The sequence below is a fragment of the Haplochromis burtoni genome, unplaced genomic scaffold (genome assembly GCF_018398535.1).
Source record: "Haplochromis burtoni strain Fernald_Lab_line unplaced genomic scaffold, NCSU_Asbu1 Contig_45, whole genome shotgun sequence".
Lineage (NCBI taxonomy): Eukaryota > Metazoa > Chordata > Actinopteri > Cichliformes > Cichlidae > Haplochromis > Haplochromis burtoni.
The window spans coordinates 1,394,681-1,417,023 of NW_024582406.1; the positions used below are offsets into that span (position 1 = coordinate 1,394,681).

At 41.0% G+C, this 22,343-nt stretch overlaps 3 protein-coding genes and 1 non-coding gene across 4 annotated transcripts; 1 reads left to right on the forward strand and 3 right to left on the reverse strand.

Annotated features, from left to right (window-relative positions):
* The first annotated feature begins 4,498 nt into the window (after positions 1-4,498).
* Positions 4,499-8,467, forward strand: s1pr5a (sphingosine-1-phosphate receptor 5a). The gene is made up of 2 exons (XM_005926689.3): positions 4,499-4,673; positions 5,359-8,467. Exon 2 carries the CDS (start codon positions 5,657-5,659, stop codon positions 6,791-6,793), a length of 1,137 nt encoding a protein of 378 aa, XP_005926751.1. The 5' UTR covers positions 4,499-4,673; positions 5,359-5,656; the 3' UTR covers positions 6,794-8,467.
* Positions 8,468-9,412: 945 nt separating this feature from the next.
* spc24 (SPC24 component of NDC80 kinetochore complex) lies at positions 9,413-13,336 on the reverse strand. Its single transcript, XM_005926690.3, has 6 exons — positions 13,228-13,336; positions 12,560-12,734; positions 12,252-12,396; positions 12,067-12,171; positions 9,733-9,809; positions 9,413-9,631 (listed from the first exon to the last, which is right to left on the reverse strand). Exons 2-6 carry the CDS (start codon positions 12,723-12,725, stop codon positions 9,525-9,527), a joined length of 600 nt encoding a protein of 199 aa, XP_005926752.1. The 5' UTR covers positions 12,726-12,734; positions 13,228-13,336; the 3' UTR covers positions 9,413-9,524.
* Positions 13,337-13,953: 617 nt separating this feature from the next.
* kri1 (KRI1 homolog) lies at positions 13,954-20,811 on the reverse strand. Its single transcript, XM_014334974.2, has 18 exons — positions 20,600-20,811; positions 20,386-20,462; positions 20,188-20,290; positions 20,000-20,102; positions 19,082-19,139; positions 18,949-18,998; positions 18,770-18,872; positions 18,597-18,674; positions 18,378-18,490; positions 18,061-18,289; positions 17,783-17,953; positions 16,182-16,257; positions 15,907-16,022; positions 15,646-15,808; positions 15,441-15,571; positions 14,868-14,932; positions 14,690-14,785; positions 13,954-14,606 (listed from the first exon to the last, which is right to left on the reverse strand). The coding sequence occupies exons 1-18, from the start codon at positions 20,682-20,684 to the stop codon at positions 14,117-14,119; spliced, it is 2,307 nt and encodes a 768-aa protein (XP_014190460.1). The 5' UTR covers positions 20,685-20,811; the 3' UTR covers positions 13,954-14,116.
* On the reverse strand, positions 15,019-15,117 carry LOC121814425. The gene has a single exon (XR_006054337.1). It is a non-coding gene; the product is annotated as a Z30 small nucleolar RNA (small nucleolar RNA).
* Positions 20,812-22,343: the final 1,532 nt, after the last annotated feature.

The following is a 22,343-nucleotide window of genomic DNA, read 5'->3' on the forward strand; positions in this document are numbered from 1 at the left end:
TATGGAAATCCTCTATTTACCCATATTCACAGCATCAACTGTCATCCTGAAAAATGCTAAAAACATATTTGTCAATGAGACACTTTCCAGATTTTCCTGCATAGTGGATCAAAATCTGATGTCACTGTTCTGTGTTCATAAATCGATCAGTTTTAATAAGATCTCCAACACCACTGACCGAAATGAAGCCCAAACCATGACAGAGCCGTGTTTTACAGATGGCTGTGGACACTCACTGTTGTGCCTCTCTCCTCACCTCTTTTGTATTTATCGACAAGATTTGAACCAGTTTTTTTTACAGTTTGAATTCAACTCTCCATAAGACCTGTTGCCACTTATTTTTAGTCCAGCGCTTTTGTAATGTCTAATGTGGCATACCTCAGCCTTTCTCCCTGTTTCCCGTCCTTAAGACTGACTTCTTGACAGCCACCCTTCCACTGAGACCATTTCTGATAAGGCTTCATTCTTTAAATGGATCAACTGAAGGTCTAGACGCATCTCTCAGGTCCTGTTTCGGTCTTTTGTCTGTTTCTTAAGGACATAACTTTTTAAGCTATCTGGTGATGCCCACCACTTCCTCTTTTGTCCTCCACTTCTCCAGGTTCCTGAAGTTTTTAAAGATACACTGCACATCAAGCTGAGATATGCCAATATTTCATTTTCTAGCTTTTTGAGGATCAGTTTTTGGTACAAATACTTTTTAATGTTTGTCTAAATTGGCATTTTTATAGATTCATCTAAAAACAATTGGAACAAATTATGAGTTTTTGTGGGAGGCTGCTTGTCACAAATTTCCTAAAGATACAATTAAAAATCTGTTCTTTCCTAAGTTATTTGTTTTGTGCAGACACAACACTGGTTCGTCCTTTGTATTAAGTGCCTTTTTAATGCTCAAATGCTTCATAGGTCAGTGTTAAGTGACTTAACAAACAACAGAGCTTTTCTGTGAAAATGGTCAGGTCCAAGGACTGGACAGAAAACGAGTTTTAAATAAGCCCGGAGAGCTTTTGTGCCAGACAGCCAGTCTGATGAGATGAGAAAGTCTGGCTCTTTGTTAGCAAAGTATAAAGAAATGAGGGCTCAGAACTTTTGCACAGCCTATATGCTTTAAAAGCTTAACAGGATACAGGTTTTTATGTCTTGTGTTAGGACATAAATGCTAAAATATATATAATGGCTAATATGAAGCATTAATACTAAAGTAGCACAAAAAACAAAGATTTCTTTTTACTGGAGATGCTGGTGATGAATTCCTGCTGTTATATCAGTCGGTGCACCTTCATATCTTGGTCAATCACACTAACAATCACAATAACCACATCACTCGCAGTTTATCTCGTGCTGGAAAAGTATCTGCTCCCTCATAAGAGTGGGGGTAAAAAACAACCATACTAATGGGTTTTTAAGAACCGCAATGTTCCTTGTACAGTATCCACACTCCTGACCCACAAAGAACTCTGCATCTAATCTTAAATGAAACTAGTGACTCTGCCCATCTGCTCTTCATAGTGAGATAAGAACAACTCTCATATCTGTTGCCAAACCTAACTGCAGGTTGGAGCAGGTTTGCATAGCACACTTCAACTAAAGCTCATAGATTTAGAAACTACATCTTGTTTGGATCGCTGCAAAATACAGCAGCGACTCTGGGAAGCTAATGCTCAAGGGGAAAAATATATATATATATTGTAACGCAGATTCAATTACTTCACTAATGAGCCTGTCTTAGTTGTCTTATGTTTTCTTATTTAAAGCGCACTGCGTCTCGACATTACAAAAAGCACTAACTTTAGAATTAGAGGGGTGTGAATTCCTTTCATTGCGTTCACTAAATAACATTAAAGGCATCTGTGTGTTGTGTTAGCATAAGGTGAGAATCTCATTTCGAGGTGTGATTTTTGCACCACCAGTGTGCCACCAGTAACTTGCCAGCGCAGTGAGAGCAACAGGTTTTCATAGTGCGTGACACAATCATCGTGAAAGATGTGTTTTATAAAGTGTGTGAAAAACCACTTTCGTTTCTGATGTGAAATAAATAAAAGAGAAACAAACGCTTTAACAATATTTACTTCAAACATATGCGCAAAAAATTATTTACGTCCCAAAACACTGACTTTAAGTGATTTGATTGCATGTCAATTTAATTTAATGTTATATTTAATAAAATCTTGTCAAATGAAATTACGTGATTGGTGTACACTCAGCTTATGTTTTAATGATGAAGTACTTGAATAAACAAACCCTTTGACTTCATATATTTCAGCTGCATCTTACTCAAATTGATTGTTTCATGTTTGTGAGGCCAAACAATCATTTTCAGTCAGAGATAAACAGAGCAAAGCAGACGGTGTTCAAAACAGCAGCAGCAAATCTAAAGGGAGCTATCACGACAAAAGCAGGACTGACTGACTTCCTTTCTGCAAGTGCTTTAACGTCACAGGAAAACATCAGCCCGAGCTTGGCGGTTTGGACAGAACATACCAAACACAGAAAGCCTCCACAGGCAGAGAGACGGCTGGGTGGGTCACGACTGGTCACTCTGCTGCTAAAAAGCCTGCCTGTGGCCTGAGGGAGGAAGGGCTGAAGGAGCAGCTCCCTACTGTGGGAAAAAAAGGAAAAGAAGACAGAGCAGAAAGCCCTGCTGTCGTTGGCTTTGTGTGTTAACTAATCAGTGGCAGCACAGTGAGAACTTGTCACAGTGTCACTACGGGGGTCTAACTGCCATTTGACTGACAAGGCTCACAAGGAGAGCTTCAGCCTGGTTATCACTGGGTGGGCTTTAGGAAGCAGGGGAAGAGATAAGTCAGGGGCACCGTTCGACCGCAGCCCAGGCAGACACCAACTGCATGATCACTTAAGGCGGTTAAAAGTCCCCAGACCAGCAGGTGTGCAACTGATGAGGCTGGAATAAGAGAATGACAAATAAAGCCTGTATTAGTTATTTTAGACCCTAAATTCTGCAGCCAAAGGCCACTTAAGGCCTCATTAACCTCTAAAATTAGTCATTCAAATCTGGAAATGAGTAAGATGCACTAAGAGTTGTTTGCACGTCAATCTGTAGTCACAGTGTGGCTTCACCGTGTGTCATCTCCGACCAGTGACTTCATCTGTGTTTTTCTCAAGGATATCCCTCTCCTTTCGAGGCACAATGAAGCAGCTTCCTGTTTAGAGAGTCCAGTCCTTTGCTCACCCACCCTCACATTGCACAAAGTCCACTCCTCCCGGGGTTTTGGGAATGATACGCTTTCATTATTGTAAAGAAAACAATCAATTAGTGAATTCATAAAGCTGAAAAAAGAGTGAAGTGAAGTCTATTTATTTCAAAACATTCCCGATGAAAGCTGCCCTCTGTTTGGAGACGCAGCTCAGAATGAAGATGAAGAACCACGGGACTCATGCTGCTGGTTGCTCAGTCTACAGAACATCAAAATGACATTTAGCTTCCAATTTGAAGAAGACGCTTGATTTCAAGTTCCTTGTTTTATTTTTGATTTAAAGAAAATAGCTGTAAACCTTGCATGTTTGGTGGTTTTTGTGCTTAAGAAGAAAAAATTAAGCATAAGTAAGCTGGTTTCTGTCATCTGTAGCTGGCAGTCACTTCAGGAAATGCTTGTTAAAATAGATTTCATGCAGAGAAGAAAGTTTTTCCCTTTTCTGCAGTTTCAAATCAGTTGAGTGAATGATAGAGGGCTGGATGAAAGGTGTGAGATGTGTGAATTTTAATGGATGACATTACAAGTTATGGGTTTTTCTCTGTGTTTTGGAAGTGAGTAATGTATGGCAGACACTTAAATGTCTCTATGTACAAACAGTCTGGCTTGTTCAATGACAGAGAAGGACAAAAACTTTGTGTGTGTGTTGAAAACACATATCAGAGACGAATTATTACTCAAAGCAGAAACATGTTTCTGTCTAAACACATGGTTGAAAGGGATTTTTGTAATGCTTTATAGATGACATGTTGGCCAAAAAAAGAAAAGCTGAGTTTTGATGTGTGAGCTAAAAGATAATTACAGCCGAGGCCTATCTGACCGAGTTATTTTCTGAAATCCGGGGTTTCTGGACTGTTAAACAGATCCAGCTGCACAGAGTCTCACAAATGACTGTTTTTTCCACTGACAAATTAACTTTGGAGTTTTGAGTTCCCTTTCGGAGTCTCTATTTTTTATGAACTGTGGGGAACTGAGAGAGGAGAGGGCGAGTGAAGGAGAAAATCAGACAAAACCAGAGGAGCAGGACGGAGCCACACTTCCATACACACTTGAAATTAAAAAAAAAATCCACTTGGCAGCTCTGTTACAGCAGCGCGTAGCTGCACCCTGGGGACAAACTGATAAGGTGGAGAAAAAATCCCACTCTCTTCCTCTTCTTGTGTTGCCGTGAAAACAGAAACAATCTGTTTTAGAGGTGCAATTTATCATAAGGGCAAAAACAAACAAACACACACATATATATACATATAAAATGAAGAGGTCAGGCAAAAGAGGGAGAAAAAATCTCGTTGAAACAAAGAGTCGTAGACCAACCCACTGCAGCAAGTTCAGTCCTGCCCTCCTCTATTCCCACAGCACAGTCGCGTGTGGCTGTAGTGCGCTGTGATCGCAGAGCCTGCGTCCTCTCCTCCTGCCGAGGGCTCATTTCAAACTCTTACTGGATATTTCAACGTTTTTAAGGTGCGTTAAAGCTTTTTATTCTCCAACTTTTTTTTTAAGTTTGTTTCTTTTTATTCTGCGTGCGTAAAATGTATGACTCGCTTTAAAACTCATCAGTGTAGTTCATTTTGACTTCATATCGTGTGTTGGCCAGCTCTTACTTTACGTATGGCAATTAAGGCTAGACTCAGTTGTTAAATAAATAAATGGCAAAGTAAATGAAATAAAATACAAAAAGCACAGGGTTAATTATGTTATCTATAGGACTTGTAGGTTTGGAGAGGTTAATGCATATTTACGCATGAATAGCAAATGGCTCTCTATGAGCTGGGAGCTACTTTGAAGTTTTTATGTGTAGTAGCAGTGAAAGAAAACATTAATTTAAGAAATTAAAAAGCAGAAAACTAAAGCTTCTACTGCAACGAATTAAGGAAAATGATCAATTACAGCTTCCTCGTTATTTCCATTCAAGCTTAAACCATTTTCCTCGATGAATTCATTACAGCTATTTTGAAGTTGTTACAGTAAATGGTCATTTCCCGCTGGAGACTTCCTGTCCTCATTAGTCATTAATGTGATTCCAATCGAGTGTAGTCTTTTTATTATTGTTGTTGCATTTTCGAATATTGGAGTTTAAGTGATCCCCTGTTTCCTTTCCTCCGCTGTTTCACGTCTCACGTTTACTTTTTCCTCTCGTTTTATGCAGGTTCGCTATCATCGCCTCCTAGTGCGCGCCCCAAGCATTGAATATTTTGATTTTTGGAGGAAACTTTGTCATACCACAGGAAATCCTAAGTGATAGCATCAAAGGAAGGCTTTCCACCCTGCATATTTAAGTTCCGAAAGAAGAAACAATGCTCAGGTGGAGGACTGTATGACACCTCATCTGTGGATCTAACCTAAAATCAGAAAAGGCAAAGAAAAAAAATCTCTGGGAAACGCAACAACGTGCTGCCTGTGTTGCTGCAGCCCCATCTTTTACCCCGAGGCTTACCTCTGCAACTATGTCTGTGATGTTTAGTGAGTACCAGAACAAGACTATCATCACAGAGCACTACAGGTACGTGGGCAAGCTCGACAATGAGAAGTACCAGCAAGATGGACTCAAACCCGAGGCCATTGCGTTCCTGCTGGTCTGTCTGCTCATTGTTGCAGAAAACGCTGTGGTGCTTCTGGCCATATGGAAGAACAAGAAGTTCCACGTTCCTATGTACTACCTACTGGGCAATCTGACTCTCTCTGACCTGCTCGCAGGCTTCACCTACATGGTGAACATCATTACGTCTGGTGTCCACACATTAAACATGACACCTGTGATGTATTTCCTGCGTGAAGGTGGTGTGTTCATCATGCTGGCCGCCTCCGTCATCAGCCTGCTGGCCATTGCCATCGAGCGCCATGTCACCATGGTGAGGATGAAGCCGTACCAGGGCAATAAACAGGGGCGCATGTTCGCTCTGATTGCAGCGAGCTGGGTGCTGTCTGTATTCCTGGGTGTCTTGCCAGTCCTCGGCTGGCACTGCATGGGTAAACTGGACCAGTGCTCCACCGTCCTGCCACTCTACGCCAAGAGTTACATCCTCTTCTGCATCACCATCTTCAGTGCCATCCTCATGTCCATCGTGGTCCTGTACGTCCGCATCTTCCGCATCGTCAAGGCCAACACTCAACGCCTCGCTTCGGTTCCGCACCGGAAAGGTCTTTACCGCAAGTCCCAGAAGTACATGGCCCTGCTGAAGACAGTCACCATAGTGCTGGGAGTCTTCATCGCATGCTGGCTGCCTCTCTTCATCCTCCTCCTGCTGGATTTCTCCTGCCCAACCGGAAAGTGCAAGGTGCTCCATAAGGCAGACTACTTCCTGGGCATCGCTATGATCAACTCTCTTCTTAACCCCATCATCTACACCCTGACCAGCAAGGACATGAGGAGGGCCATCATCAGGCTGCTCTGCCGACCCTGTCTCATGACAGAAGACGGGCAGGTGAAGAAAATCGGGATGCCCTTCCTGGATTGTAGCACCACTAAGACGCAGACGGATGCAGCTTCACACAGGCTGGAGGGCCTGGACACGACAGTCTCCTCCGGTAACTTTACACCCTCGACGATTAAAGCCATTTATCCTAGGATATCCAGGACATGACACTGTGCCTCGCTCTTGAATTAACACTGACAGCAAGCACTCGGACTAAGAACTTTGCCTCTAGTGTGTGATTCGATTACCCCTTATGAACTAAGACGCATTATCGACTATGCAACAGAAGTTGAAGTTTTGTGTTGTGCACTCTGACATTGTTTCAGTTCTCATCTAAAGAATGTGCAACATGTTTGTGGCGATGTCCAAACAGGGAGAAAGACCTTTATAGTTAAGCATTCAGTGTAAAAATATAAACATTTATGTTCACAATTCATATAAAAGTGTGACAGTGACTAACAGAAACATCAGTGCCTTAAATAGTAGCTTTAAGTTTCATGTAGGAAAACAACAACAACAAAAACAGCATTAGTTTTTTTCTTCCTTTGACTTCTTAACAAGGCCAGTATTCTGATTGAGCACTTAGCAGTGTTTGCACGTACAGAGAAATCAAAGAGTGTGTGCAGATGTTTCACATAAATGCATTTTGATAGAGTGAAACCAAAGCACGAGATTCATCCTTATCTCTCCTCAGCCTGTGTAGCACATAATGATATGTTGTCATAAATGTGGAGCATCCACACCCAGCAAAGCTGCTGCCAAACCCATGTAATTTCTGCCATATGAGTTTCTGGTCAGTGGCAATGCTCAGTAGAGGCCCCCCCTTCCTCTGCCAACATCATACGCTCAGCGGCCTAGAGGACGTCATACGGGGGGGCTGAGCTGGGTGGTTCGCTGCTTTGGAGGTCCTTTTAACATATGTAGCGACACAAGATGAATACCTAAAAGCAATAAAAGCTGACAGCGGAGGCTTGCAGACGCCTTCTGGGTTTGACAGAGCAGTATGTGGCAGTGAGATGTTTTACTGTGGACTTTGGAGAAAGCTCGAGCTCGTTGTGTTTGATGAAATGATGTAAACTTTTTTTCCCCCTCAGCTTTAACTGATGCAGCAGCAACAGTAGCGACCGATCACAACCCATCAGTGTGTGCAACCTGGTGAATTAATTCTGTAATTATTTTAATACTGTACATTAATGAGAGTAAAATATATATTTACAGTTTTTTGTAAACTTTGTAAATACTTCTAACCTACTTGCGTAGTATTTTTTTGTATAATTGTCATTTAAGTTATGATGGTTTTATAAGTGCACTGAATAAAAATATGTGAACGATTTTTACATCGAGGTTTTTGTGTCTTCTAAAGTTTCACAAGTCTCACAAGAGGTCGACATCCTTCCTGTTTCTCGCTACGAAAATATCTATACTTATACCTGGCACTTCCTGACATATACAATAGGAAAACAATAAAATTACCAACTCGAGATATAAGAAAAAGTCAGTAATAGACAGGTTTAAAAATGTCACCTCCCTACCACCTACTGTACATGGAGAAAAATGTGAAGTCACGCAATAAATGATGTGCTTGTAGCACTTTGTGTTTGATTCGACACATTTCTGGTACTCTGAGACGAACAACACCGTTACTTACTAAAGCTGGTCTTAAATTATCACGCCGCTACTTAATTGATACTAAAATACCTAAACCGACCATAAGTGGAGCATTTACCAAGTTACACAGAAGCATCGCTTAAATAATTCGGCAGAACTGAAAGCTCAAATACCTACTCAAACATCATCAAAGGAAAGCTCAAGAATACTACACTGGAACGCGGGCTTAAGTGACAAAACCCCACCTCCATGGAAACCACTTGCCAAAACCACCGAATGATGTGTGCTGAGGCAGAGGTATCGATGAAGTTGCAGAAATAAAAAAACAAAACTGTGCGCTTAATGCTCTGTTTACCGTAAGGAAACCACATTCTGGTAGCTGTGAATTTATGTCTCCCTAAGTCTGTATATGTCATCCTGCCCACTCTAAACCAAACACCATCCTGCAAAGAAAGGGGTGACTTAGTTCTTGTAGAACAAGGCCTGAGGGTATATAACACAACCCACAGTGTCATGCGTGGGCAACCAGAATACTTTATATTTGAAAATCTTTCTCCTGCTGCAAATGCACAACTTGCTAGTTCAGCAAAGCCACATATAAATGATGCCGGGGGGATTTTGATGGCCTCGTAGTTCATGTTTTACTTTTGAAAAAGAAAAAGAAAGGCCCAACAACAGCCACTGCAGACTGGACATAGAGGGGAAAATTCAAAAAAATAACTAAACTTGATATTTTTATTTGGATGTTTAAGGTGATCAATAAAAACTAAATAGAGCTAAAATTACAGGAGTGTGATTGCCAAATCAAACTAGATTCTGATAATAAAATTACACTGAAAAGTGTAAAGCTATTAAATTAAATAGTCTTAAATAAATTAAGACTACCTTGATATGGTGACGTTAATGAAGGGGAAAAAATGAAAACCTTTATTTACTGATTTAACCTCTAAATCTTTTTTAAAATCTGTCAACAGCCTTTTCCTTTAATCTTTAAACTATACAACTCAGTAAAGCAAAATGCCATCTCTAAAGACATTTAGAAAAGCTGTAGATGACACTCTACAGCGACATCTAGTGACCGTCAAACCACTCAGTCTCATCCCATCCTCATTACTGAAACACATTAGACTGAGGGCACCCCGACCAACATTTTAGGCACTAAACAAAAAGGCACAAATCCAAGGGTGTGACAATTTTAATTTTTAAAAACACGAGAACAGAACACGCACTTCCACAGACAAACAAAAATAACACACTCAACACCTCTGACTACTTCACATCCGTCCTTCGGCTACCACTCGGTGCTGACGAAGCCCCAAAGCTGGTCGCTTACATCAATGCGAGAGCGCGAGGTGGTGTCGATGTTGATGGGGGTTGCCAGGTCTGCACCATAGTGCACTGCAATGTAAGGAAAGAAGCTGATGGTCTGAAGCCACATCAACACCAAACTTCAAGTAGAGAGAAGATGGTACACTAAAAATGAGAAAACATGACTGTACCTCCTTTTAAAATGTTCGCCGGGGTGTCATATTCCCACTTGATCTTGGTTATTAGGTAGTAGACCTGAGCCACGTATCTGTTTAAAAAAAAAGAGAGAAAAGAAACAAGAATAAACAGAATTCACAAACAGTGCTTCAGATCATCTCTGATTACATGCCTGCACAGTGCAGCGTTTAAAGCTCTTTACAGATATGATAGACATGTAGACAGACATGTTGCCTTTTCTATTTTAACAGGAAGTACCATAAAAGGGTTAGAATATAAAAACAAAAGGAAGTACTGGTACCATAAAAAACAAACAAACAATTGATTAAAAAAAAAAAAAAAAATCAAGATCTGGCCATAGTGGTAATTATTCAAACTCACAACATTGTTTAAAAAGCATATAAAAAGTGAAATACTCGAGGTGGGAATAATCAGATACAATAATATTGAGATTTTTAACATTCTGGATCTGCTGATTATTGCAGTACCTTACATTGTGATTTAGCACCTTTTTCAACTGCAAATGATGTCCTCAAAGTTAAACTTTGTCAGTTTTATCCAATGCGATAAAACTGAAGTTCTCTCACTTCAGTTATTTTTTGCTGAAAGATGATATTATCAAACATACCAACACTGACACTTAAACCTGCCATTAGACAGCATCAGTCTGCAATCAGTCTGATACTGAATGGGGTCAAGCTGGCAATTACATGCAATCTATTTCTGATAATACACCAATTAATTGTAATACAACTTCAAAAATCACTGTTGCTGTCTACATAGACAAATTCACATTTAACAAAAATTGATATTTAATTATTGCAGTGAGCAATCTGTATTTCGAAATCAGATAGTTATCCGCAAACCTTCAACAATCTCTCTGAGTGACTGCGGTCAGTCCAAGTCAGAGTGCAACTGTTTGGAGAAAGGTTGCCCCCTATCAGGTGAACCGTGCAATCGCAACTCAGTCACCACAAGTTGCAGAATGCGAAAAAAAATCAATAGGAAGTCACCGACCGTAAGAACACTGCTGTTGTGTGACTCAGCCATTAGATTGCTCTGAAATAGGAGGTAGCTTTGCCAAGCTAAGTGTAACCAGTGTTGATTTAATGCAAGTTTGCTCAGCCAACATTATACCAGGTGGTGCATGAGATGAGCCCTCGTATTCGTCATACTCCCTGACTATTTTAATTTATTATTTATTAAAATGTTCTTTGTAAAGCCTTAATTCGATTGCTGATATAAGCATATTCAAACTTTGATCATTCATATCCAGTATGCATAATAAGAAATGCTGTTTACACCAGAGCTGTCAAAAGCCCGGGCAACATTAAAAGGCAACCGTTTGGAGAAGCATAGCAGTTACAAAAACAGCCAACTGGAAGTGCAGGTTTGCAGCAAATTCAGAGGAAAGATTTCCACAAACACCCACAGGCAACAAACTCACTTCCTCTTCCATTTAACTTTATCAAAACTTTGATTATTGTCATAACTGATTATTTGTTAATCCTGACTGTCAAGATGTGTCTTCATTGCATTAAATATTTGACAGTAAAGTGATTTTTTTTAAATCACCTTTAATGGTTGAATATTGTAATGCTAAATAAAAAGGTAAACATAAATTATTTTTGCAGAGGTCTGTGCACATCTCTGGCAACTACAGGCATGCCTGCTGCTTTTTTTCCTCTCTCTGTGATATTTATAGGGCAATGCTGATGCTAGAATGCAACAACAAAACAAAAAAAACCCCTGATGTTCACACTTTGCTCCATGTGCAGCCTGTTAGGCATGCACAGCACAGTGAGATTGTGACATAAAGCTGGTGTGTCAGGCAAGATGAATTTTATGATCATGTTTTTGCTGTTTGGGGTGATCTCTGCTCGTGAAAAACAATGATTTACTTAGCTACCTCAGGAACTAAGGTCAAAGAAACACACGCTCACAGTTCTAATCTCATGCTTGCTTATGCATTAATGTGACTTTTTTTGGAATGACTGCATAACTGAACCACCACTACCATCCATCTCTGCAAGTCAAACACACATTAAAAAGTGAACTTTCCAGACCATGAGAACCATTTCTGAGAATTCAATAACTTAAACATGACTTTTTAAGAACCATCTCACATCCATCCTGATAAAAAAGTTGAAAGAATTTAAAGAAAAATCCCAGAATTAAAAAATATCCAGATTGTCTTCACTGTTCACACTGAATGTTGTTGTAACATGTAAAGTTGAGAGCATCTGCACTTTTACTGTTGATGCACAACTGCACACATATATATTCTTAGACTTGTCTAAATCTTATTTGAGATGAAACCCTTTTTTAACTAACCGTACCACACTCACACTGCTGAAGGGATGACCTCGGTGGTGTCTTCTTCGACTTCACTCTGAAGAATCTCGAGCTCATTTTCAGCGTTTCTCAGACTTTCCAACTCTTTTTGAAGAAACCTGGAGGAGGGTTCAGGATAAAATGGACTTGTTTTATAGCCGTTTTTCTTCATGACAAACACACCTATAAAAAAGGATACTGTAATTCTGAGTCAGTGATCTGGCTCTTCGCTGTGCACTGCCTCAGCTGCTCCTCCAAGCTCTCCAGCTCCTTCTCCCTTCGCATCTTCTCCTGTTCCATGTCCAACAGCCTCTGACCTGCATTCTCTTCAATCTGAGCCAAATCTGAGGATGGAGGACAGCGACACACAGAGGGAATACAATGAAGTTTTTCTGACACAGACAGTTTACACGAGTGCCACAAAATTTCACAGCCTTCCCTTTGGATTCATGTGCCCATGAAAATGCACACGATGGTGTAAAAGGAACAAACGGGCTGTTTGCTTACCTTTTAAAATCTGTGTGACAATCTTCGCTGTTTCTGTGTGTTGATCAAAAAGAGCCTGATGCTCATCTTTCAGTCCTTTCAGTTTGTCAGGCTGACTGCTGTTGATGAATCCCACCAAAGCCTCCCCAGTCTCCTCCAAGTCTTGAAATTTATGACCTTGAGCCATAGTGGGCAGCTAGAAAGCAAAGAAGATACTAGATTAAAGTGAAAACATGTCGGCTAATGCTGTGAAAGAGTTTATGAAGACTCATTAAGCTTCAGGGGTAAACATGCAACCGTGAGAAACACCCAGATGAGTTAGTCTGACTGTGTAATAACACAAAGTAAAGTTTGAGTATCTTGATAATTCCGTTTAACAAGGGGAGGAGATTATTTTCGCTCTTGGACATACGTTCCTGTTACAAACTGTACGTTAAAAAGTTTAGAAAACATTACTTTCCATTTTAAGCGCTATAGGTGAAATTTTAAGGCCCATAAAGACTTGTTTACGTTTACGAATCAAAGCTTCCTTTGAACGGTAGTTGCGTATCAAGCTAGCATGCTCTAAAAATGCTAACAAACACAGTACGAGTGCCCAACAATATCCTCCAGGGTATGTCAATCAAGTAACAACAGGGCTATGGAAGGAAGAAGCATGTTTTGAGGTCAAATTAGAACAGTAAACATACCGACTAGCACTCCTCCAGGATTCAAATTCATCCGCTGAGCGCGCCGCTTCTTTTCTTCTTCGTTGGTAGTAGCCTGACTTTCAGACCGGCCTTAAGCTCATACCGCCCCCTAATGCCAAATTAGGGGGCGGTAGTCAAATGACAAAACATGTGAGGACTACTTGACTTTACAGAAATTCCTGTTGTAATTTTACTTTAAATTTCCCACTTTAAGTGATTTTAACACGCTGGTTAATCATTTAACATTGCAGATGTCGACCTCTTAAAACAGCTTTGCATGAGGAATTGAATAAGGTACAAGTTTTGTGTATTGATACACTTTCAACCCTGTTCCCCCTTGTTATTTTTCCAACTATAGTTGGAAATGTTTTTTTCCCCAACCACTCGCTTTTGAAACTGGCCAAAACAAAAGATACAACCCACTCAATACAGCAAATTGATTTTGCAGTTATAAGACAGGCCGACCAGCAGGCTGTTTTGAGCACAGAGCTATGATGCACTTCTAAGAGCCCCCGTGGATGACATTTAAAACAAACCACAATGCCATTGGGGTTTCAGAAATTAGCAAGTCATGCAGGTTCTCAGGGGTCCAGTACATCAATGAGCTGCTGCCAGATCTGAGTCATAAATGCCTGACATACAAAAACCACCCACACCTAAACATAAGCGGGCACAAATGACTCCAACCAATGCAAGAGTAACAAGATTACACAACAGAATTGGAGCTTCAGGTTTTCATAGCTACCATTTAATACACATTTTATTTACATTATACAGTCAAAAGGGTCAATGTGAAGAAGTGAAACATTTGGAAAATTTGCCATTTTTCTCCGTGCTGTATTTCACACCATGATTATGAAGGATTGTATCTGAAACAGTGGCAGAGCTGTCACTCTTTTTTCTGCTTCTCCTTCTTCTCCTGAGCTTTTCGTTTTTGTCTGCCGAGCTGTCTGAAGTACAGTCTCTTGGGGTTCAGGCCATAGGCCTTCAGTCTCTGCCTACTGAACTCCCGGCCGCCTATCTTCACCCCGATTCTTCCTGAGAGCATACGACCACCTGAATGCTTGTGCTTCTTCTTAGACCATTTCGGTCTCGCAGTCCCACTTTTCACTTCTTCTGGTTTAGCTGCTGACACCACCTCCTCTGTAATCTGGGGTTCTCCTTTATGTTTCTTCTTCTTGGGAATCAGAATCTCCTCCTCGTCCTCAATGGCATCCCCGGCCTCCTGAAGAGCCTGAACAAGAGTCTGTTCTGTAGAGTCCACAGGGGGTACTGCACTACCATCCTCTGCTTCTGTGTTTTGCTTCTCAGCGTTCTTCAGACGATCTCTTCGCTTCTTGCCCACCTTTGTCTTGGCCTCAATCACATCTTCATCGCCTCTGTAGGGTAAATTAACATAGTCACATATTGATAAAATGATTGGAACACATTCATTAATACAGTAGATCAATATGTTACTCACTCCAGATACACAGAGTTAAGGATTTCTCTCTTCTTCCTGTCATTCTGAGCCTTGATTTTATAGTTCTTCAGATCGCTCAGCTCTTCCTTTTCAGACCTGTCAAAGCAAAGAAGAAAAGTTGAACAAAAGACATCAGATAAAGGGACGAAACGCTTAAAAGAAGACAGAACCAGCGTACCTGAACATGCACGTCTTCCTCAGAGAGCACCAGCGGTTCAGCTCCTTGTCATTAGCCTTTATAATCTGCAGAGAGGAAGCAGCCTCATTAGTTCAAATCAATTTTTGGATAATTTTGCATTTGCTGCCACTTCATCAAATCCCTGTGTGGTCTGCTCAGAGAGAAGATTAAGCTGAGATCATTCCCTGGTCAGAGCTCTCCCCAGAAGGAAGCAATACCAGATCAATCTAGCCAAGGCTCATCACCGCAGAACAATTCACCTACAGCCTAAACACCGTCTCCCGCACATGCTCTGCAGCTTTGAACTCTTCTATATGCTGGTGCAGGTGGGAACAGAACAGAGTTGGGTGTCATGTGCCCGGACTCATGCATGGCCAGATCAAATAATGAGAGCAAATGAGATTATCACTACTGCAACACATCCATGACATCATTAAGAGCCAATATGGAGGCTACAAGAAGACTGAAACACTGAGGACACAGCTAAGTGAGCTGACTTCAGCTTAATGTGGTAATCATCATTAACCTGCCACTGTGCAAAAATGAAAAGCCTGCAAGTGCAACCTCTCTCACCTCATCTGTGGTCAGGCCAAAGTCATTGGGCACCACCTGCCTGTAGCGAAACCTGCACGGGAGGTCATCGATGATGTCCTCGTAGTCCAGCTTGTAGTACTCGTCCAAGTACTGCTCGAAGCTCTTCTCCTCTGAAACGACAGCGCTCCATTAGACAACATCCACGCTGTGTTAGAGAGCACGCGCAAGCTTTAACGGCACTTACGAGGATCAAACACAGGTTTGTTCTTGGTGATGACCTCTGCAAAGTGAGACTTCTTTTTTTTCTTGCCCATTTGAGGCAGATCCTCCTTCTTCATCATCTTCCTCTCCTTTTTCTTCTTCTTCTTGGAAACTGTTTGCTGACTGGGGTCATAGTCTGCATCCATCTGCAGAAACAGGTTTAAACAAAGATCTTTTAGTGAGAGAGACTGTTGATCAGGACAATCAGCATCAGACAACTGATCAGTAAGGAGCATAAGCTCACATTAAAGTCTTGATCCTCGCAGTAGGGTTCGGCAGCACTGTACTCCTCTCCATCATACTCCTCGCCGTAGTCCTCCTCGCGTTCCTCTCCGGTCCAAGTGTCCCAGTTCCAGTGCTCTGTCACACACAGGAGGTTGTGTTCAGACATTTATGCAAAAAATAAACTGAGCGCCACAATCACATCAACTTTCTACTCATGACTCAGTGCAACCACAAATGTGTATTTAGCACATGTTAGCTTCAATCTGATTAAAACTGGCTTCTCAGTTAGCTCACCCTCCAGCTCATCATCGTCCTCAAACTGAGGCTTCTCATCCTCCTCCGCTCCGTAGTATTCATCGCCAAAGAATTTCTGCAAACACAAACTGCCGGTGAGGTTAAACAAGACTTTCAGTTCCTCCTTCGACCTCCTGGTTTAAATGCTGAAGCAGAGAAATCTGAAAAAAGGCAACGCAGCTGTGTGAACCGCAGGAGGCCGGCCATCGTTAAGGTCAACGCCGACAGCTGATGCTTTGCTGCTCCTGCTCTGGATGTGAAGCTTTATCCATATTACAATCATAGCAGGTAGCTTGTTTACGCCACTCCCCCCCTTCTCTCTCTACAACTGAAAAAAAAATACATTTTCCATAAATGAGTCCAAATTTTGGGTTATAATCCTTCTGTTTAATCTCTCAAGTCTCAGATCAACCCTAACAAGGTTTCAGAAATTTCTTCCCCAAAAAAGATTTTTTTCAAATGTTATATGACATCAAGTTGTTTCATTGTTATCTTGTTACTTATCACTGGAATATAAAACCAGAAGTCCTCTAAATGTGGGTAGCAATAAATTTTCATACTTTCCTTTGTGATCCACCATCATATGCCACTGACTGTTTGGCTCCTCCCAACAGAGTATATGTGGGTTTTATCTCCTCAGTGTGTGTTTGTGTGTGTAGCAGGATTTATGGTCCCGCAAATGTGTCTTCCTTACATCAAGTCCTGGTAAGTTTTACAGCAGATTCTAATAATTTCTTCTCAAGTCACCGCATGCCTTGGCATGTCCGTACCTCTCTGAAGGTTTAACCCTGCACACTCGCACTAGATCAGTGTGTTGCACTGAGCAAATGCTCCCAGCTGTCCCTACATCCCGATTAAAACACAGGTGAATTTGCCCTCTCCAACACCAAACATTAAAAACTGACATAAAATAATTTTTTTACAATTCTTTTGCTTCATAAAAAATAAGCTAAATTCTGGCATGTTTATTTTTTGTTATTTTACATGTTTTGTTTTTTTTGTTGATTAACATGTTCTATCCTAATGTTTTATCATTGCAGTGTGCAGCACCTTTTTTTAGCTTTAGCAGCTAATACCATTCACTCTATGACTACATCGTGGTAAAGCGTTATGCGTATAAAAAGCAGCATCCTCACCAAATAAATTCGAACAATTGTTGTTCACTGGTGTAAAGCCTGAAGTTTGTTCGGATGATTATGTACTTGTACAGGATAAAGGTTAAATCTAACCTTTTTTTTTTTTTTTAGCTAGTTGTCATGATAAAAGCTAAAAAGCCTGGGATTACAGAGAACCACACCTTGGACTATCTGCACAGTAAACTCCACAGAGACTCTCAGTTTTCATACATACAACATGGCAGCAGATGGCCCCGCCCCTCCCTGAGCCTGGTTCTGCCAGATATTTCTTCCTGTTAAAAGGGAGTTTTTCTTCCCCACTGTCAACAAGTGCTTCCTCATATGAGATCATCTGATTGTCGGGGTTTTGTCTGTATTACTGCATTGCTAGCTTTACCTAACAATATAAAGAACCTTCAGACAGCTATTGTTGTGATATTTGGGGATATATAAATAAAGTGTGTGTGTGTGTGTGTGTACACTGACCTGCATGAGCTGGTCGTGCTGTTTTGGATCGAAGTCTCCGTCGAGGTCTGCTTGATCGAAAGCGAGCTGCTCGTTCCCCGTCAGCTCCTGGAGCTTCTTCAGCTTCTCCATAATCTCTTTCCTCTTCAGGTTCTTCAGCTGCTTCAGCTGCTCCTGCTTCTGTTCTTTCTCCTGAAGTAATTTTTAGGAAAGGGGTCAAATATTAACAAACGAATAAAGGATCAACTTGGATTCCTGTGGGGTTTTTTTTTTCCTTCCTTCTCCTACATGATCCACACCTTTTGCTTCCTTTCTTTAATTTCCTCCCTTTTGCGTTTCCTGCGGTCGTCCTTGGTGCGCACAGAGGTGGCGATGTTTCGGGGGTAGGTCTTGACCTCTTGAGAATCGGGCTCTTCAAAGCGGAAGTTGTAGCTCCTCTCAAAGTTCTCCTGGCGCTCTAAGAAAGTCTCCCCCTCCTCCTCTGAATCCTCCACGTCATCCTGGACCACCTCATCGTAGGTTGGGATCCTGCATGTGGCCCAATAAGTCATTGTTAAAGCTGGCAGTGTTTCTTCACTTCACGAGTAAGTCATAAACCAACTGGTCCTCCACATACCGTTCATCATCATCATCATCGTCATCTAGGTAGCCCTTGTTTAGCACGTAATCCCTCAGGAAACGCTCCTTTTCATCCAGCTCTGGGTCATTCCAGTAGTCTTTTAAATATTTCTATATCAACACAAACCATTTATAACCAGTCAGTTAAACACAAACATCTTTCTCAACCAAAATGTAACTTCCTGAAGTCTCTCCAGCCTTTTCTACACACACTCACCATGTCCTTCACCTCCTCTGCACCCTCGAGTTCTCCCTGGCCTTTCAGCCACTCCACATAATCTGCCTCTTCTTTATCCTACGAGCATCCACAGATAAGTTTAACCTGACCTGAAAATCATCTGTAAATGACGCCAATTTAAAGATGAAGAGCACCAGGTATCAGCTTCTGACCTTCTCCTCCTGTGTTTTGATCCTCTTGGTCAGCAGCTGGGATGCTCTGTCTGCTTCACCAGCTTCATCATCGTCATCGCTGTCCTGGATGAACTTCCGGAAGCTGCAGAGAGATTTCGACTTCAGTAAGAAGCCTTTGAGTGAGAGAGCAGGACAGCACGAGGTGTCTCTTAACTTACCTTTCCTTCAGCTCCTTCTGCTCCTGCATGTAGCTGGGAGAGGCGGCTCTCTTTGAAGGAAAACAGAGGTGATGAATGAAAGCATCAGTTTGTTCATTCCTAAGGAGACATATTAGTGAAGAACTTTGCCTACCTCTTTCCTCTTGACAGCCTCCTCATCATCGCTGTCGTCGTCATCATCTTCATATTTGCTGCAAAACAAGAACAAGACGTGTTACAGGCAGAGAATTAAACAGGAAACACATGAAGGAGGAAAACACCAAATGCTTCCTGACCCACTAAGTAGCAAATCAGGGACTAGCTTTCTTTGGCATCTTACAAGATCTGTGTAATTAATTATAAATACACTTGCTGGCCAATACATTAGGCACACCTGTTCAACAACTAATCGCGCAATCACATGGCAGGAAGTCAGTGCACTTAGACATATGGACCATAGTCAAGACAACCTGCTGAAGCTCAAACGAAGCATCAGAATCAGGGAAGATTGTAATTCAAGTGACTCTGAAGATGTGAAAGTTTCTTCAACATGACAATGAATTCGCTGCGCTCAGATGGCTTCCATTCATAGGATCTCAATCCAATGGAGCATGTTTGGGATGTGGTGTTTCACTTCATGGATGTGGGGCTAACCAATCTGAACCAAATGTTTAATGCTGTCATGTCAGTATGAACCAAAACCTCTGATGATTGTTGTTGAATTGATGCTACAAAGAATTAAGGCAGTCCAGAAGGCAAACAAGGGTGAAAGCAGGTAATAGCATGGTGTAACTAATTAAGTGAGTGTATGATTGTATATGAGTGTATATTGCATCCCTACCATGTCATTTTGTGACACTTCCCAACCAGAACACCTCAACCTTTTCAGCATTAAGTAAAATATTTTTCATATCAGACACCATATCCATCAATACCCATATTGATGTGTCAATATCAGACAGTAATAGCGGCTTACCAGCACATTAGTCAGGCTCTAATTTGGTACTACCTGTATATCCCTGATTGATGTAGTCTCACGCTATTTGATGCAGTTAAACAGACTTTCACTCACCCTTCCCTTTCCAGGATGACTTTTCTTTCATAGTCTTTAAGATACATGGGCTTTACTGCTTTCTCCTTCGAGGTGGAAGGTTTTGCATCACTGCTGGATGCGCCTGAAAGCAACAGGTAAGTCACTTCACTGCATGAAGATTATTACTAACCATCACAACAACGCTAATGTCAATACCCAACAATCACCTTCTGAGTAGAACTTAGCATCTCTCTCGTAGATCTTTGGGTCCTTCTTCTTCAGCAGCGACAGAGTCCTATAAAAATCCCTCTCAACACCAGGGTCCAGCTCCTGAAGGTGAGAAAATCACACACACACAGTTATGTATACAAGCACCTCATTGATAAGGAGTGGAAGCAAAAGAAAAGTTAGAGATGCTAACTGACCACTTCACTGTCATCGGAGCTGGACTCTGAAGACCCCGAGTCACTCTCATCTGCTCGGTCTCCGTAGCGATCCTTCACTGCACAAACACAGCGTGAACGCAGAGATTATAATAGCGACTTTCACATTTCCCTGGAGAAAACAACTACTTTTAAAGCTAGCAATACTTCCCCACGTTGGGATGCTAACACGCTGCTTAGCTAGTGACACACTTACGTCTCTGCAGCTCTTCTTTCTGTCGATACTTCTCATATTTCTGCGCGAACTGAGAATTAATCTTCAGCTCCGACTTGCCCGACATGTTTTCACAGAAAAAAGGCCCCTGTAGTTTAAATCTCACAAGTAAACACAGCCAAGAGAAGTAATCCAGGTCGCTCACAGAAGCATGGTAACACTGGAACACGTGGTTTCCGGTGTACGATTCGTGCGTTACGTCGATTGGCCGGCAGGGAGCGCGCGACTACCAGTTTGATGAGTTGAAGCCCAAAATCCTCGCGCTTCCTGTAACTGTAACGCCAAGTATCATGAGTTTGTGAGAAATCTACGTCATCAGTGTGACTTTTTTTCTGTCCTGAAAAATCTGAATAAATTGCACAATAAATTTAAATGACCATTTTCACTGCCAGTGCTTCTTTTTTTGTTATTTTAAATTGTAACAAAGTTTCGTATATGAAGCAACAAATTACACTCATTTACAAATGTTTATCCCCTTAAAAGATCTTTGCACGAACTAGTTGAATTAATTTAATTTTATCCATATTTGTACATTATGTCAGCCAGGGGCGATTCTAGGATCAGAGTTTTGGGGGTGCTGAGCACCCAGAGAGCTGCCCAGCCAGGCAAGATAAACTTCACTCGTCACGATGAGACCCTGTCTCTGTCAGTCCCTGCATCCTCCCTGTCCTCATCGTCTGTTGTCTTCTTCTCCGTTATCAGTCATCATAATTTTACCATCTCTGTGCAAGTCTGCAAATTTCTTTATTAAATCATAAGATTCTTAAATTCATCGAGTCTCTCTGTGCCTGGGTCCTCGTCACAAAACATGACATCACTGTTTTGTACATTTTAACACAATTTAATCCCCACATTTGTGAAAGAAAAGCAAAACACTTTTTTTAAAAGTCTGTAACAAAACCATCAAATCTGATAAAGGTTATTTAAATGCTGCAAACGAAGAATGGATTGGAATTAAAACAAAAATACATATCCTAACCTTGATTACTGCAGGAGAATAATGAATGATGCTCATAGTGAGTAAGAAGTAAACTGAGTGCATTTTTTGTCAGAGATTCATTTTGAATGTGTAATACAATACACTCAATACACAAAAAATACACAAAATACACTCCAAAAATAGAGTCCTTGAAATGTACAAATGTACAAAATATTGATAAAAAAATATATATATAAAAATGGAGGCAACTTTGCCTATGGTACAATGTATGAAAAAAATCTTTACTGCAGATACTACTACGGCTCTGCAGATTTTTATTTTATTTTAACCTATGTGGCCTCACCTTGAGGTTGGCAAATCTGTCTATCACTTTTTGGTGATCAACTCTCTCAAGCAGTTTAACAGTTTCTGTTGTGCCTGTCACTATTCCCTGTTTCTTCCTGACCTTGTACTTTCTCCTCACGTTCCCTCTTTCCTCTCTCCCTCTTTGGACTGACAATCATACACAAATAGATTGTATTCAATTAGATGAAAAATTACATTAATATGAAAAAAAATATTATTAAGATCACTAATAAAAAAAAAGTCCTCTCTCAGTGTACTTTCAACCAAAAGGCAAATAACCAAACCACATGTACATCTTATAAAAGATATAAATATTGAAACACTGATCCAACATTATTCTTGATTGATCAGAATCAGAATCAGAAAGGGTTTTATTGCCAAATGTTGAGCGGGTTTACAACATTAGGAAATTGCTGCGGTGCTTCAGTGCAAACATACTGT

What these genes read in the sequence shown, in the direction of transcription:
- s1pr5a (XM_005926689.3), top strand. Translation starts at nt 5,657, where the DNA reads ATGTCTGTGATGTTTAGTGAGTACCAGAACAAGACTATCATCACAGAG.
- spc24 (XM_005926690.3), bottom strand. Translation starts at nt 12,725, where the DNA reads ATGGCTCAAGGTCATAAATTTCAAGACTTGGAGGAGACTGGGGAGGCT. An exon ending in TGTCACACAGATTTTAAAAG is followed by an intron (nt 12,397 to 12,559) that starts GTAAGCAAACAG and finishes CTCCATCCTCAG; the next exon opens with ATTTGGCTCAGATTGAAGAG. An exon ending in GGCGAACATTTTAAAAGGAG is followed by an intron (nt 9,632 to 9,732) that starts GTACAGTCATGT and finishes CTTACATTGCAG; the next exon opens with TGCACTATGGTGCAGACCTG.
- kri1 (XM_014334974.2), bottom strand. Translation starts at nt 20,684, where the DNA reads ATGTCGGGCAAGTCGGAGCTGAAGATTAATTCTCAGTTCGCGCAGAAA. An exon ending in TCAAAACACAGGAGGAGAAG is followed by an intron (nt 18,675 to 18,769) that starts GTCAGAAGCTGA and finishes GGATGCTCGTAG; the next exon opens with GATAAAGAAGAGGCAGATTA. An exon ending in CTTAACTCTGTGTATCTGGA is followed by an intron (nt 14,607 to 14,689) that starts GTGAGTAACATA and finishes TTTACCCTACAG; the next exon opens with AGGCGATGAAGATGTGATTG.